Raw genomic sequence first — 13,935 nt, forward strand, 5'->3', positions numbered from 1 at the left:
AGTAGATCGACATCTGCTGGGACTCAAGGTCAAGTCTGACAATCCTCCTCCTCGTCCTCCTCGTCCTTCTCATCCTTCTCCTCCTTGTTGTTGTTGTCGCCTGCCCCCCCCCCCCCCCCCCGCTCCCCTACCTCCTTGTGCTCCTTTGTTCTCCTCTGTCTTTTGTCCTTTGTTCCTCCTCCTCTGTCCTCCTTTCTCCACCTACCGTCTGCCTTCCTTTGCCTACTTCTTTTCTCCCTCTACCGTCCACCTTGTATCTCCTCCTCCTTCTGTTTTCTTTGTCTGTCACTGCTGACTCCTACTGCTGGCAGATCCTCGCTCTTATCAACGGCATGCCCTTGCCGAAACTCTTCCAAGTAACTCCTTGCCGCTGCTGCCATTCCTTTCCCTCCGTCTTCCTCCCTCCTTCCTCCTCCCTCCTCCCTCCCTCCTCCTCCCTTCTTCCTCCTTCCTCCTTCCTCCTCCTTCTCACTCCTCGTCTCGTTCTCCTTCTCTTCATCCTCCATATCTTTGTCCTCTCTTCCTCATCTCCTTGGGCAGGAGGAGGCCTACAACCTCGAATTTCAGCTCGCCACCTCCCAGAGCCCCATCGTGCAGGAGCACGAGAAGGTGACGGAGAGTTTGCGGGACCAGCCCAACACTGACTGCAGCTAAAGGTTCCCGTCGAGCTCATGACACTTGGAGGAGGGTTCGGGCCGATCACGTCTCCGGTCAGTGCGGGAGGAGGAGGAGGAGGAGGAGGAGGAGGAGGAGGAGGAGGAGGAGGAGGAGCAAGAATGTGGTGAATGTTAGTGACATTGATGGGAGGGTGAGAGTGGCTGAGGGTTGACGTGCATGCAGGGGCTCGGAATTTCTTATCACATCCTCCCCGACCGTCTCTACTTTTATGTTTCAGTGCGATCGAAAGATGCGGAAGAAGACAGCAAGAGGTGACGAGGACGAGGAGTAGGAGGAGGAAGTGACGGGGGGAGGAGGAGGAGGCGATGGAGCGGAGAAGAAGTGGGAGTAGAGTGATGATGGTCGGGGTTTGTCAGGTGCGTCGAGTACATCCAGCAAGCACTGGAGGATCTCAAGGGCCTTCTGCTCCGTTGCCCTCCAGAGAAGAAGAAGAGCTGAGCAGCCAAGGAGGAGGAGAGCAGAGAGCAGAGAGCAGAGAGCAGAGAGCAGAGAGCAGAGAGCAGGAGGTGAGAAGAGCAGTGCATGAGGAATAGGAGAAGGAGGTCAGAAGACAGCGAGCGAGGGTATGGAGGCAGGCAGAACCGAAAGAGGTGGGTGAGGTGATTGTGTTGGTGATGAGTGAAGTGAGTGAAAAAGTAGAAGGGGAGGAGCAGGATCAGAGTGTGAAGGGACGGATGAAATCCTCCTTGCTCGTTCTAATCACATTCTTTGTTACTCATTATCACACTCTGCTTCTTAACTTGACAGAGTCTCCAGCCTGTTGAGCATTCTCTGCCATAGCCTGCTCCCCGTCCCTTGCACAACATCGTTGAGCTCCTGCCTCTCCTTCTCTTCCAACTTCTCCAGCGTGCCCAGCACTTCCTGCAAGTTCGTCTGCCAACCTCCCGCACTGCTCTCCTGGCTCTCCTCCTCCTCCCTCCGCACGCTTCCTCCGTTGAGCACCGTCAGCAGCTGCTTCAGAGCGTCTGCTAGAGGAGCAGGGAGCGAACTCCATCCCGGCAGCTTCCCCGTGGAGACAACCGAGAGGAGGAGGCGAGAGGCCGCACGAGGGTCGACCAGCGCGTCTCCTGCTACCAGCGTCGCCGCGTCCTCTCCTAGCGCGCTCTTGATCAGATCGACGAGGGAGATGGCGTAGAGTTCCTCCTCCCTCGTCAACTTGGGCGCCACAACCTCCAGGAGCTCCTGGGGAGGGCGCAAGACGGGCTGGGGAGTTCCGCTGGCGGTGGGGAGGAGGAACATGGTGGGGACTGTCTCGGGGGAGGGGAGGAAGGAGGAGATGAAGGGAGGGCGGGGGAGGTTGTTGAGGAAGGCGCTGAAACCCTTGCGGAGGCTCTGGCGGAGGAGAACGTCTGCAGCGTTCTCAACCTGCGGGAGGGTGTCAGGGTGGTGGAGTATGGAGGAGGAAGGAAGCGAGAAGAAAGGGAGTAGCATCAACGGAAAGAAGATGAGGGGTAAGAAGAGAAGAATGGATACGCAGAGGAGAGGGAGGAGAGGAGGGTTGAGAGAAGGAGGAGAGGAAGGAGGAGGAGGAGGAGGAGGAGGAACAGGGAGTAGCAAGATGTAAGGAGGAAGGAAGAAGGAAGAGAGAACGGTGACGTCACCTCATCTGCGAGGATATTCCGCAAGCTCCTCGCCTTGTCGCTCAGGAGGTACTTGATCGCCTCCTCCAACGGGACTCCCTCCTCCGGGATCGAGTCGAAGTCGATGAACGCTCCTCCCTGGGTCCTCGCCACCACCCCGAGGGCCCCGTTGAGGAGGACGGAGAGTCTTGAAGTCTTCAGCCCTCCTCCTGCATACAGCACCTCCTGCAGAGCCCTCTGAACCTCCGGCCGATCCTCCCGGAGGAGCTTGCGGGCAACGAAGGGGTAAGCCTCCATGACGAGGCCGTAGGAAGGGTCTCCTATCAGCGCCACCCCCTCCAGCGTCACGACAGCGCGGGCGATGAGGGCGAAGTAGGGGGGGATGGTGAAGGGGATGTCGTTGAGGACTGTCAGCGCGTCCTGGGTCATGGCCTGGAAGCCGCCGATGGCGGCACCGGACGATCCGTCCATGCCGTACATCCTCTTCAGCTCCTCCTCATACTTCTTTGCTCCTCCTCCCTTGACGTAGGGGGAGAGGGCCTTGTCCATCAACGGGATGACCTTGGGACGGTCGCAGTCAGGTGGGAGGATGCCGAGCGAGATGAAGTCGTCGACGAGGGCGGGGTAGTCCTTGTTGGCAAGGTGGATGATGGCGTTGACGATCTGATCCATATCTTCCTGCTGCAGGCAGGCCACCAGCCCGAAGTCGATGAGCGCGATCTTGCCCTTGCTCTCGTCGGACATCCGGATAATATTCCCTGGATGAGGGTCGGAGTGGAAGAACCCAACTTGCAGCAGCTGCGTCAGGAAGCTCTCCTGCCCGATCCCGATCACCTCCCTGATCTCCTCCGGCGAGCACTCGGAGAGTTTCACGCCGTCCACCCACTCCGTGACCAGCAGCCTCCTCGTACAAAGCTCCTCGTATACCTCAGGCACGTACATCCCCTCCACCATCTGCTCCTCCAGCAGGCCCTTCAGCTTCTTTTGGTTTGCGCACTCGTTCATGAAGTCCAGCTCTGTGTAGAACCCGACGGCCCACTCGTTGAGCAGCGCAACGTAGTTGGTCCTCTGCTGGGGAGCAAACCTGTCCATGAGCCCCTGGTACACCTCAGCTGCTCTCCTCAGCACGTAGAGGTCCTTGCTGACCACTGAGAGCACGTCGGGGCGCTGAACTTTGACCGCAACCGTCTCTCCTGTCACCAGCTTCGCCTTGTAGACCTGAGCAAGGGAGGCTGCGGCCACCGGCTTCTCGGAGATCTCGCTGAAGTACTTGCCCAGCGGGGCCTTCAGCTCCTGCTCAATCATCTCAACCGCCACCTTGGTGTCGAAAGGCTTCACGGAGTCCTGCAGGTAGGCCAGCTCGTCGAGCACGGGCTGGGGGAGGACGTCCGGCCGAACTGTAGCAGGAGACACACAGTGAGATGCTAGTGCATACTCGCAAGCAACAAGGGATACCTGACATCATCTGCCCGGCCTTGATGTACGTTGGCCCGAGCTTCTCCAGGTTCTGCCTCGCTTCCCTCGCGAGGTCGACCTCGTTCTTCTTCAGCTCGTCCACTCCTCCTCTCACCAGCATCGTAATCATCTTGGTCAGGAAAGGAACCGAGACTGAGAGGAACTCTCTCCACCGCTTCTGCAGGGCCCCATCCTGCTTCCTCCAATACGCTTCAATGAGCTCCTTGTCGTACACGATCGGCAGCCCCTCCTCGTCAACAGCTCCCTGCCTCTCCTTGTCCTTCACGATGTATGTCTTGTCGACGTCCGGTGCCTCCAACTTCCTCATGCTCACAGCAGCGTTGACAGCTGCGGCAGCGATGGCTGCCGAGGTTGCGAGGCTCTGCGATGCTGCCTCTGTAGGCGACCGCACTTGCATCCTCAGGGATACCGGCGAGGTTCGTCTCGCGCCATTGCTTGAGGGTCGCAAGAGGTAGGAGGGGCGAAGGCTGAAGGAGACGACATGCGAGCAGAGGACGAGGAAAACCAGGCACGACGCAAGGTTCGATGACGCCATAGTTGGTTCGGGGAATGAGCGATGAGAATTCGGCACTTACTGTGTTGCTGATAGCTCTGATTTCATGAAACCTCTGCTGCTCGTTCCTTGTTGACCTTTGTTCCTTGTTCACTATGTACGAGTGTTTCGACTACGAAAGAAAGGCCCTTTTCGAAGCTTGACTGTCTGTGTCAAACGGTTTTCTCGCTTTCAATTCGTATTTCCTCTCTCCTCTCCTCTCTTCTCTCCTCTCCTCTCCTCTCCTCTCCTCTCCTCTTCTGATCTCTCCTCACTACTGCTTCTCCTTCACGTCGCTCCGAGCGGTCTCGTTGCTTTGTCTCTATCTCGACCTTATAAGACTCTCCCTCCCTACCCCCCACCCCCTCATTAAGAGTCCTACCCCATTTGAAACATTTACCACCCGTACAAGACACTAACCCCTACCTCCTTATCTCGATGATTTTCAGGGCCAAGGTACCCTCCAGATGTACCCCACCCTCAAGCATATCACCGGACCCTGCCCCACCACCTCTCCCACAAGTTACATTCCACCCCTCCATACTTCTCGACAGACCACTGCCACGCAAAGTTGAAGAGAGGGGTGGGGTCATCGGTCAGCAAGCAGGGGTCCGAATATCCTGGGAAATTCAGAGCAATTTTGAGTAGTACAGGGGGGTAGTATGCCAAACTAGATCAAATCTCTGGGGTGGGGGTAATCATATGAGGGGAGGGGTAGAGAGAACATGCATCTTACCACCCCTTCCTTTGATATAAGAAATTGGGGTGGATGGTGAATTGACCTTCACCCCTGTTTTTGTCTTTCAACAAGGTGGTGGGGGTTATTAAAATACATACCACCCCCTTCCAGACTTCTATTGGCACGGGTAGTTGATTTACCCCAATCTACCCTAAAAACTCAGATGATTTGGACGGGTGATATGTATTATGAAGTACCCCTTCATCAAAGGGTTAATTTGGGGGTAAGAGCCTCTATGAGAAATCCCAGAATACCCCCACTTTCTATTGGATACGGAACGGTAGGGGTGGTTGGGCCATGGCTGCGTTCGGCCTTATGTTGGCGGTGGCTGTAGCAGCAGGGGAAGGAGGAGGAGGAGGAAGCGGTGGAGGGATCAGAGGAGGGGGTCTGAGTGGAGGAAGGGCGGGATGGTTCGGAGAGGAGATGATGCTGGCCATAGACTGCAAGAAACTGTCAAGAGGACATTTGGGGGCAATTTGCGAAGCTGAAGTAGGAGAATCGAGAGATGGGAGAATAAGCCATGGATTTCATTGCCGGTGGAAGTCAATGGCAGACAATTTGATGACGGAAAAGAAAGGGATGGAATGGAGCAAGCTGAGGTTGAGAGGAGGCGGGGACGCAACCGACGACGAGCTCATGCAAGAGGAAGCCAGAGCTGCTGGAGACGATGATGAAGAGTTTGTGGAGGTGGTGATTCAGAACTTGTGCTTCGGGAGGAATGAAGAGCTGCACATGACGCTAGATCTTCAAGCGCCCATATCCGAGATCAAGAAAGAGATCTACATGAAGTACCCCTCCTGGGTATGCCCAGCGGATCAGATGGAATTGATATGGAGGGGTAGAGAGCTATCAGGAGTCAACCACGAGACTCTGCAGCAGCACGGGCTCAAGTGTGAGGAAGGAGAAACGCAGATCCGAATCATTCTTCGGCAGAAGTTCCTTGCGGCTGACGCCATGGCAGACCAGGTCTTTATCACGTGCTCTCTCCCTCCTTCCGTGCCTGACCGCTGGGCCAGAGGATGCGCAAGGCCGCGAGCGACTTTCCTTCGATGATGATGCCAGGCGCACAAGACTCGAAGGTGATCATGGAGCTGCTGAAGTCGAACCCGCAGCTGCAAGCGATGTGGAACTCGAATCCTCAGGTGAGAGCCGGTCTTCTTGGTTGTTCCCCCCACCGTAACGTTGCTCCCTCCCTTTTCAGATCCGTCAGATGCTGAGCAATCCCGAGAATCTCCGACAGATTCTCCCGCAGCTTGCCAACGCAGGCCTTATGTGAGTTTGTCCTCCCTGATTCCGTTGGTTGTTGCAAGCGGTGTAACGGCGCAACAGTCCGGATCAGGAAGACATGATGAACATGCTTGGACAAGGTAACTTGTGTCAGGAGGACGATGACGATTCTCTGAATTGTCTGCAAGATGAAGATATGAACTCGATGATGCAACCAGACTTCGGGTATGAAGACGAGGAGCAGAAAAGGTCGGGTGCAAGCTCGGGATGCCATGGGTTTTTAACGCTGTGTAGGAGTAAGATCGCGAGCCAGGAGGAGATCATGGAGTTGGCAAAGATGGACGCAGCGGTCTCTTCTTCCTTATTGATTCCAATCGAGTGCTGACGTGGACGTCAAGGAGCTGAAGGAGAAACTTAGCTTTAGATCAGAATCCTTCAAGCGAGCAGTGATGGAGGTGGAGCCTTACTCACCCAATCCTTTTCTCTCTCCTTATGCTGTCCTTTCTCTCCTTCTCGTCCCTCTGCCTCTGCATTATCAACCCATTACTCTCCTACTTGATCCATCCGTCCTGTCTTCAGTCGCTCTCTTCCCCTTGTCCTCCCTCCTGCACTCTCGCTCTTCCCCCTGACCGTCGTCTCCGCATCATCTTGACTCGCAGGCACGCGAAAATCTCTTCGAGGCAACGGAGGGCTGGGACAGGAAGACCTTTCGTGAGAGCTTGAGGACAAACGCGACGCTGGCGAGGCAGTATGCGCAGCTCTACACCGAGAGGGGGAGCCTGGAGGAGGTACGCAAGGCCCTTATCTCCAACAGGACCTTAGCCCTCCAGTACGTCCATCTCTCCACTCTCCTAAACTGCAAGAGGAACGTCTCCGCTGCCGTGCAGCCTCGACTCGAGCAAGGAGGGTCCACGAGGAGCTCAGCAGAAGCTCACCGCGGGCTCCCTCTGGAGCAGAGGGGCCTGAGTCCAGCTGGGCTCGTCGCCGGGGATGGAAACGCCAAGGGCATCACCTTTGGCAGCCTGCAGGCTGCGCTGGAGCAGGCAAACCAAGAGCTGAAAAGACCTGCTGCGACATCGGGTATATCAAGTCTCCTCTTCCCCTCCCCTCCCTCCCCTCCCCTCCCTCCCTCCCTCCCTCCCTCCCTCCCTCCCTCCCCCACTGATGTCTGCCTTCCTTCGTAGCGGCCGCTTCTGTCCCTCCTCAACCCTCACGACGCTTTCATCCTCACCATCATGTCAGGGAGCAAGAGATCGTTGGACGAGATCTCGGCGCAGACAGCGGAAGAGGTCAGGGGGTTAGGAGGGATGCCATCAGCGAGTCACAGGAGCGAGGACGTGAGCACGAAGAGGAGGAGCGATCAAAGCTCTGGAGCAGCACAGAGGGAGGAGATGGTTAGAGCCGTTCCTCAGCTGAACAGGGATCAAGAGACTCCAGCTCGAGAGACTCCAGCTAGCCCCGAGCAGTCACTTCCTGCCCTTCTGGAGCGAATAATCTCAATGTTTTCGACTCAGGGGAAGAACTCGAAACGAGCTGGAGAAGAGGACGAGGGGCTGAAGGTAGACTTTGGGGAGCAGCGCTTCCAAATCAACGAGGTAGGAGGAAGACGAGGAGATGGAGATGAAGGATTGAGGGAGACGATAGAGGAAAACAGGAGGCGGAGGAGGGGCTTGAGCAGAGACAGGGGATGAAGGCGGGTTGAAGGAAGGTCTCGATTGAAGTCCTTTGGCAGTTGGCGAGGAAGGAGGAATCGCTTCTCCGGATGCTCCGAGGAGCTCGACGGATCGTGAAGGTGCTGAAGGAGACCGGGGAGGTGCTGGCTGCGAGGAGGCGAGTGCGGGTGAGCACGTGTTGATGACGGAGGTCAGGAGCTGAAGAGTCTCGCAGGAATGCTTCATGCTCCTCCGCGGCCTCTCGGAGGCAGCATGCTTGCGGGAGCTTCGCAGACTCTCAGATCTTGTGTCCTCCTTCGAACCGCTGGAGGCTTCAGATCGAGCCGTCCTTAGTGAGATCGGGTCGTTCCTTCAATCCCGACCTATCGCAGACGATGCCGACGAGGTGGAGGAGGTTGAGGGGGAGCAAGGGCCGAATGATATGATGGAGGAGGAGGAGGAGCAGAGGAAGAGGGAGAGGAACTGGGCAGAGTGCCGCACTTGGCTGGAGATCATGATCTTCAACCACGAGTTCTCGAAGCAGATCAGGACGCTGCACCAGGAGGACGGGAGCGACTGCCCCCAGCTGTTGATCAATTACGCGAGGATGAACGGAACGGAGATGAGAAGGCAGCTGGAGGAGGACGACCTGCCCTACGAGGAGATGGAGCAGGCGTATAAGGAGGAGATGGAGGAGGAGGAGGGGGGGGACGGGGAGGAGGAGGCTGCTGCGGTCGATCCGAGAGAGAAGTATTCCTCGCAGCTCCTGCAGCTCATCGAGATGGGGTTCGAGGACGAAGAGGCGAACCTGCTGGCGCTTATCGACACAGGAGGGAGCGTTGAGAACGCTATCACCAAACTTGTTTCATGAAGTCTCCTGCTCCTGCTCCTGCTCCTTATCTTCCAAACCACGTGTTCTTCTTCCCGCTACTGCCGTCCTTGCCCGCCTCCAGCTTGCCCTGCTGATCCTGCTTCGCCTCCGGCTGCTCGAGCTCCTGCTTCATGGGCGGCAGCCCAAGGATGGCTCGCACCTCGTTGCCAGTGAGCGTCTCCTTCTCAATCAGCTCCTGCGCCAGCAGATGAAGCTTGTCCTCGTGCTGGGTCAGGATCTTCTTGGCGTTGCTGTACGCCTGTGCTCACGATGGAGTAAGAGACAGGAGGAGAGGAGAAGAGAAGCGGGAGAGCGAGGAAAGGGAAAGACGAGGAAAGGGGAAGATGAGGAGGCAAGCGGAAGGGCAGAGAAAGGAAGGGAACGGCAAGAGAAGAGGAGGGAACGAGCTAGTAGGGGGACTATAACTGCATGGACTAGACTTCATCCCGACCTGAGACGTCAGCCGTTTGATCTCCCCGTCGATCGCTGCCCGCACCTCCTGCCCCATGATCGGCTCGCCGTCCCCTCCCGTCAGGTTCTTGTAGCATACGGTGCCAACTTTGTCGCTCATCCCCCACCGCTCAACCTGCCACTTGGCGTCAAGGAGAAGAAAATTTCTCCAGCTACCCTTCCTCCTTCTCTGCTTGCCGCTCCTCTTCCCCTTGCTCCTTTTTCTGCTCCTCCCTTCGTGCTCTTTTCACTTCCCCCTCACCACTCCCTGCTCCTCTCTTCCTGCTCTTCCGCTGCTGCTGCTCCCGCTTCCCCTCCCTTCCTGCTCCTCACCATGTTCGTTGCGATGGACGTCGCTTGCTCGAAGTCGGAGGAGGCTCCGCTCGTCACATTGTCAGTCCCGTAGATCAGCTCCTCTGCCACTCGTCCGCCCATGCACACGTCCATCTTTGCCAGCATCTGCCTCCTGCTCCAGCTCGTCTCGTCCCCGTCGGGCAGCTGCATCACCATGCCCAGCGCAGAGCCACGAGGAACGACCGTCGCCTTGTGGACAGGAAGTGCCCCGTCCGTGAAGGAGGCGACGATGGCGTGGCCGGACTCGTGATAGGCTGTCAACTTCCTACTTTCTTCCGTGATCACCTGAATCAAAACTCAGAACCACGTCAAATCTCACCCCATCCCTCCCTGCCTCCTGGCCTCTCCCTCCTCCACCTCTTCCTCGCTTCCCGCTCTCTTCTCTCACCGCGCTCTTCCTCTCCACCCCCATCATGATCCTATCTTTGGCGAACTCGAGGTCGCGCATGTCCACTGCCTTCTTGTTGTCGTTGCTCGCCTTGATCGCTGCGATGTTGACCAGGTTCGCGAGGTCCGCGCCTGAGAACCCTGGAGTCCCTCGAGCAAGGATCGACACGTCAACGTCTGCGTGCTTGGGAACTTTGTCGAGGTGCAGCGACAGGATCTGCTTCCTGCCCTTCACGTCAGGGTTGGGCACCACAATGTGCCGATCGAGTCGTCCTGGACGGGTCAGAGCCTTGTCCAGCACCTCGGGGAAGTTGGTAGCTGCGATCACGACGACCCCCTGGGAAGAGGAGAAACCGTCCATCTCAGCCAGCAGCTGGTTCAGCGTCATGCGCATGTACTGCTGGTCCTTGGGGTTTCGGGTGGCTCCGATGGCGTCGATCTCGTCCAGGAAGATGATGCAGGGGGCCTTCCTCTTGGCCGCCTCGAACAGGTCCCGCACTCTTCTCGCTCCTACTCCCACGTACATCTCCTCGAACTCCGACCCCGAAGCGTAGAAGAAGGGAACACCAGCCTCCCCTGCGATTGCCTTCGCAAGCAGAGTCTTTCCCGTCCCAGGAGGCCCCATGAGGAGGACGCCCTTCGTCATCTTCCCTCCCAGCCGTGTGAACTTCTCCGGCTTCCTCAGGAACTCGACGATCTCCTGCAGCTCTGCCTTCGCCTCGTCCACTCCCACAACGTCCTTGAAGGTTTTGGTACTTTCTGCAGGCTTCACTGCCTCATAGTTCGACATCATCCCGCGGGCGAGTCCCCTCTCCTCCATGATGGTGGTCAGGCCCAGGAGAAACAAGTAGGCTCCTGCAAGGATTCGGATGGTTCGCCACACTTGATCCTTGGCCGAAGGCTCTGCCATGGCCACATGCACAGTTTGCCTTCCAGACTGGGAGCCCATTCCTCTGCGGGCTGATCCATCCATCATCGAGGGATGCATCGTAGGGTCCTGGTTGTCATACGACCGTGAGTGAAATCGTCTATCTTCGTCGTCGTTTGTCCTCGTGCTGCCGTCAGCGTCGCTTCTTGAACTCTGGTACATCTTCTTCTTCTCCATCTCAGCTCGCTTCAGCTTCAAGGCCTTCACGTACTCCTGCAGGATCTCTTCTGTGATCACGCTCGACTTCATTCCTTCAATCCAGCTGATGACTCGCTCGGGCATACTCTCTTGGTTAAGTTGCTGAAGGAAGACGAGTTGCCTGCAGCAAGTCACGTGAGGACGCACCATTGGCAACGGAGGGGCGGCGAAGTCACCTTTTTGAATCAAACGTGTACTCTTTTGCATCTTTCTCCAAACCTTTCAAGCTCATATATTTCATTTGCAGAGTGCTTGCTCTGATCGACATTGAGTGAATCGCCCAAACACCACAGTGGGGTCTCACCTGCCGGACATGCCGCGCACCAAAATTTCGCTCAGGTGAGAGTGAAGACAAGAGTTAGGCTGCCCATCACAATGAGTGCTGTTCGAGTAACATATACAAGCAGATGCAACCTTCGTGTATCTTGAGAGATGCAAAGCGCTTTGTTCGCTCAAAATTCCTCTGGTGAACCTGCTGCTGCAATACCTGGCACCATTCCTTCCATAGAGTCTTTGATCCGAGGCTAGAGGCCGAACTCCTCTGCAAGCCTCAGATCCCATGAACTTCGCTCCTCCAACCATCATACACATCCTCTTCTCCCCTACCGCCATGCCCCTCATCTTCGCCCGCATGCTCGCTATGTCCCCGACAAGGCGCTGCATGCCCCCCTCCTCCACTACCCCTACCCCGCTCGTCTCCTTTTATATGCTACCACCAGTCCTCCACTACCCCACCCACACTTAGACTGAACATTTTCAGCTCAAACAGACCCGTAGTATCCACTCGGCGAAGCCGGGCCCGCCGCGGTCAACTATCAAGGTAGCGGTTACGTTCGTTTTTCCGTTACAGATCACCTACAAGAACAAAGACACGCTGAAATTTTTACATGGAGGCTGCGACCCACGAGGGCGGCGGGAAGTGTGCGAGGATGCGGAGAGGAGGGGGAGGAGAGAGGGAAGTGACAAGGGATTTCAGAGGAACGAGACGAGGATTCTGTCCACGTACGAACATGATTATGCAGTTGATGGCAGTGCTCCTCTTTGTGATATGTGGGACATCCGCCGAAATCCTCCCCACCTCTCCTGCCTTGCATGAGCAAGTGCGTCAAGGATCATACACAGGCACCATCAGGTTACGGGGAGGTGGGGGAGAGCGAAAATTCGAGGTTGAGCACAGACTGTTTGTTGCAAATTTGCCAAAAACCCTGAATGATGAAGGGTTAAAGAAAGCTTTCGAGCCTTTCGGTAAAGTGCTCGAGGCGAAGGTACATTCTTATCAAGATCAATCCAAATGTATTCTAAGAATTTTGAAGGTGATGCTTGATATCGAAACCGGGATGTCGAGACGAATGGGATACGTCAAGTATGCTGATGGTCGTTCGGTCCTCGAAGCGATTGAAGAAATGCACGATGCGGTGATTTCGCGTGGCTGCTTGTGACTTGGTTACAGTTGCTGTGCTTACTGATCTTTGTTATCTAGGAATTCTGCGCCCCTGCGACCAAGGGCTCCCCTGAGATCTGTACCAAATTACTGGTGACTGAAGCGAAGCCTCCAAAGCAAACTTGGTGACAAACAGAAAGGAATGCTCTTTCAACAACATAGTAATCAACACGATTTCTTTAAAAGAATAAAGTCCTATCAGTCTCTTTAAGACCTTTTAAAATCTAACAAATCCCCCCCTCCTTGGGGCAAGGCAGACTGCTGACACGAACACCAGATGGGCCCCGGCGGTAAGACACAGCATAGGTGTCATCGGTCTGCAAGAAGATGTTATCGCTCTTACATTATACTGGCGAATATGAATTACCTGCATGTACCCTCCATGTCCACCAGGAGCATACTTGTTTGCGACTCTTGCCAATGGTATGCTCCCCGAGGAGGGATCAAACAACTGCCAAACATCAAGAACGATCAATTCATCGCAAGATGACTCAAACGACGAATGATGGGGTGAATTCACACATGCACAACAGGATACCAAGGGCCACACTTTGCTGCAACATCAACTTCAATCAGCATCACTTACATCGCCTCCAGTCCCAGCGCCCCAATATTGTGAGTTACCACCACTGCCATTCTTCCAACCTGCGGACATAACAATCAAGACGATGTTTTTCATATAATTCTTGGTCAAAATCTTGATTGCGTGAGACTTGTTGTCGGTGAGTCGACGCATCACAGGCAACTCAGTTGTTGAGCGAATATTCTCTTCCCATTCATGATGCACAGAAACCCACAACCCGCAAAGATGCAATCATCGCATGAGAGCTCTCTAAGAAACAGTGGAAGAATTCGATAGATGCTAGATGCCATGTTCGCTCACCGTCAGGCAGCAGATTGCGCGTCCATGAGCCGCTTGATGGCGTGTACGACAACAGCTCGAACATGGTGATAAATCCGGCAACCTCACCCCCACCCACCCACATCCATGAAAATAACCCTACCCTTCCGTCGGCTCTGCCGGGCCGCCGGGCCGGGCGCGGCCGGTGGGCCGCCGCAGCCGGGCTCCGTTGCCGGCCCGGGGCCCGCGTGACTCATCCGCCATGATTCAGTTGGCTGGCCGCTGCGGAGCCACTGACAGTGAACGGCGGGCCTCTCTGTTGACTCGCCGCCGCTCCCGCACTCTGCGGCGGCGCGAGCGGCCTCAGGGCTTCCCCGCGGCGAGGTTCGCACCGGCGCCGGGCGGCATACGTTACACAGCCTCAGCGCCGCAGCACTGGGGATAGGGCATTGAGCAGTGTCACGGTGATGTTTCTTGCGGCAAGTCAATCATGACAGTTTTGGGTTGTGGAAAAAAAATAGAAGGCAAGATCAAAATCCAAGCTCAGTCCATCGTGCAACGTTTTTGTCCAGCTGCTCCAA

At 56.1% G+C, this 13,935-nt stretch overlaps 5 protein-coding genes across 5 annotated transcripts in view; 3 read left to right on the forward strand and 2 right to left on the reverse strand.

Annotated features, from left to right (window-relative positions):
* The window catches only part of GUITHDRAFT_115656 (hypothetical protein), a gene marked incomplete at both ends in the record, with an annotated part of 3,430 nt that extends 2,314 nt beyond the window's left edge, over window positions 1-1,116 (forward strand). Inside the window, 5 exons of the mRNA XM_005825025.1 lie at window positions 312-356; window positions 541-609; window positions 657-710; window positions 841-929; window positions 1,035-1,116. Coding sequence (XP_005825082.1) covers window positions 312-356; window positions 541-609; window positions 657-710; window positions 841-929; window positions 1,035-1,116 — 339 coding nt within the window. The remainder of the gene's footprint in view (window positions 1-311; window positions 357-540; window positions 610-656; window positions 711-840; window positions 930-1,034) is intronic.
* A 297-nt stretch (window positions 1,117-1,413) lies between these two features.
* On the reverse strand, window positions 1,414-4,041 carry GUITHDRAFT_77443 (hypothetical protein; the record flags this gene model as incomplete). Its single annotated transcript, XM_005825026.1, has 5 exons — window positions 1,414-2,043; window positions 2,280-2,741; window positions 2,784-3,272; window positions 3,315-3,655; window positions 3,714-4,041. The coding sequence occupies 5 exons, from the start codon at window positions 4,039-4,041 to the stop codon at window positions 1,414-1,416; spliced, it is 2,250 nt and encodes a 749-aa protein (XP_005825083.1).
* Window positions 4,042-5,551: 1,510 nt separating this feature from the next.
* GUITHDRAFT_115658 (hypothetical protein) lies at window positions 5,552-8,755 on the forward strand (the record flags this gene model as incomplete). Its single annotated transcript, XM_005825027.1, has 12 exons — window positions 5,552-5,971; window positions 6,022-6,147; window positions 6,207-6,277; window positions 6,335-6,372; window positions 6,421-6,481; window positions 6,527-6,581; window positions 6,631-6,687; window positions 6,892-7,312; window positions 7,475-7,521; window positions 7,747-7,827; window positions 7,965-8,072; window positions 8,120-8,755. 12 exons carry the CDS (start codon window positions 5,552-5,554, stop codon window positions 8,753-8,755), a joined length of 2,121 nt encoding a protein of 706 aa, XP_005825084.1.
* Window positions 8,756-8,780: 25 nt separating this feature from the next.
* On the reverse strand, window positions 8,781-11,735 carry GUITHDRAFT_144422 (hypothetical protein; the record flags this gene model as incomplete). Its single annotated transcript, XM_005825131.1, has 7 exons — window positions 8,781-9,014; window positions 9,207-9,341; window positions 9,539-9,844; window positions 9,948-11,193; window positions 11,249-11,329; window positions 11,377-11,454; window positions 11,560-11,735. The coding sequence occupies 7 exons, from the start codon at window positions 11,733-11,735 to the stop codon at window positions 8,781-8,783; spliced, it is 2,256 nt and encodes a 751-aa protein (XP_005825188.1).
* Window positions 11,736-12,235: 500 nt separating this feature from the next.
* Window positions 12,236-12,481, forward strand: GUITHDRAFT_40840 (hypothetical protein; the record flags this gene model as incomplete). Its single annotated transcript, XM_005825028.1, has 2 exons — window positions 12,236-12,337; window positions 12,386-12,481. Coding segments are annotated over 2 exons (198 nt in total), but the record flags the coding sequence as incomplete, so codon positions are not given.
* Between the last annotated feature and the right edge of the window lie 1,454 nt (window positions 12,482-13,935).

Source organism: Guillardia theta (assembly GCF_000315625.1).
Source record: "Guillardia theta CCMP2712 unplaced genomic scaffold GUITHscaffold_87, whole genome shotgun sequence".
Classification (NCBI taxonomy): domain Eukaryota; class Cryptophyceae; order Pyrenomonadales; family Geminigeraceae; genus Guillardia; species Guillardia theta.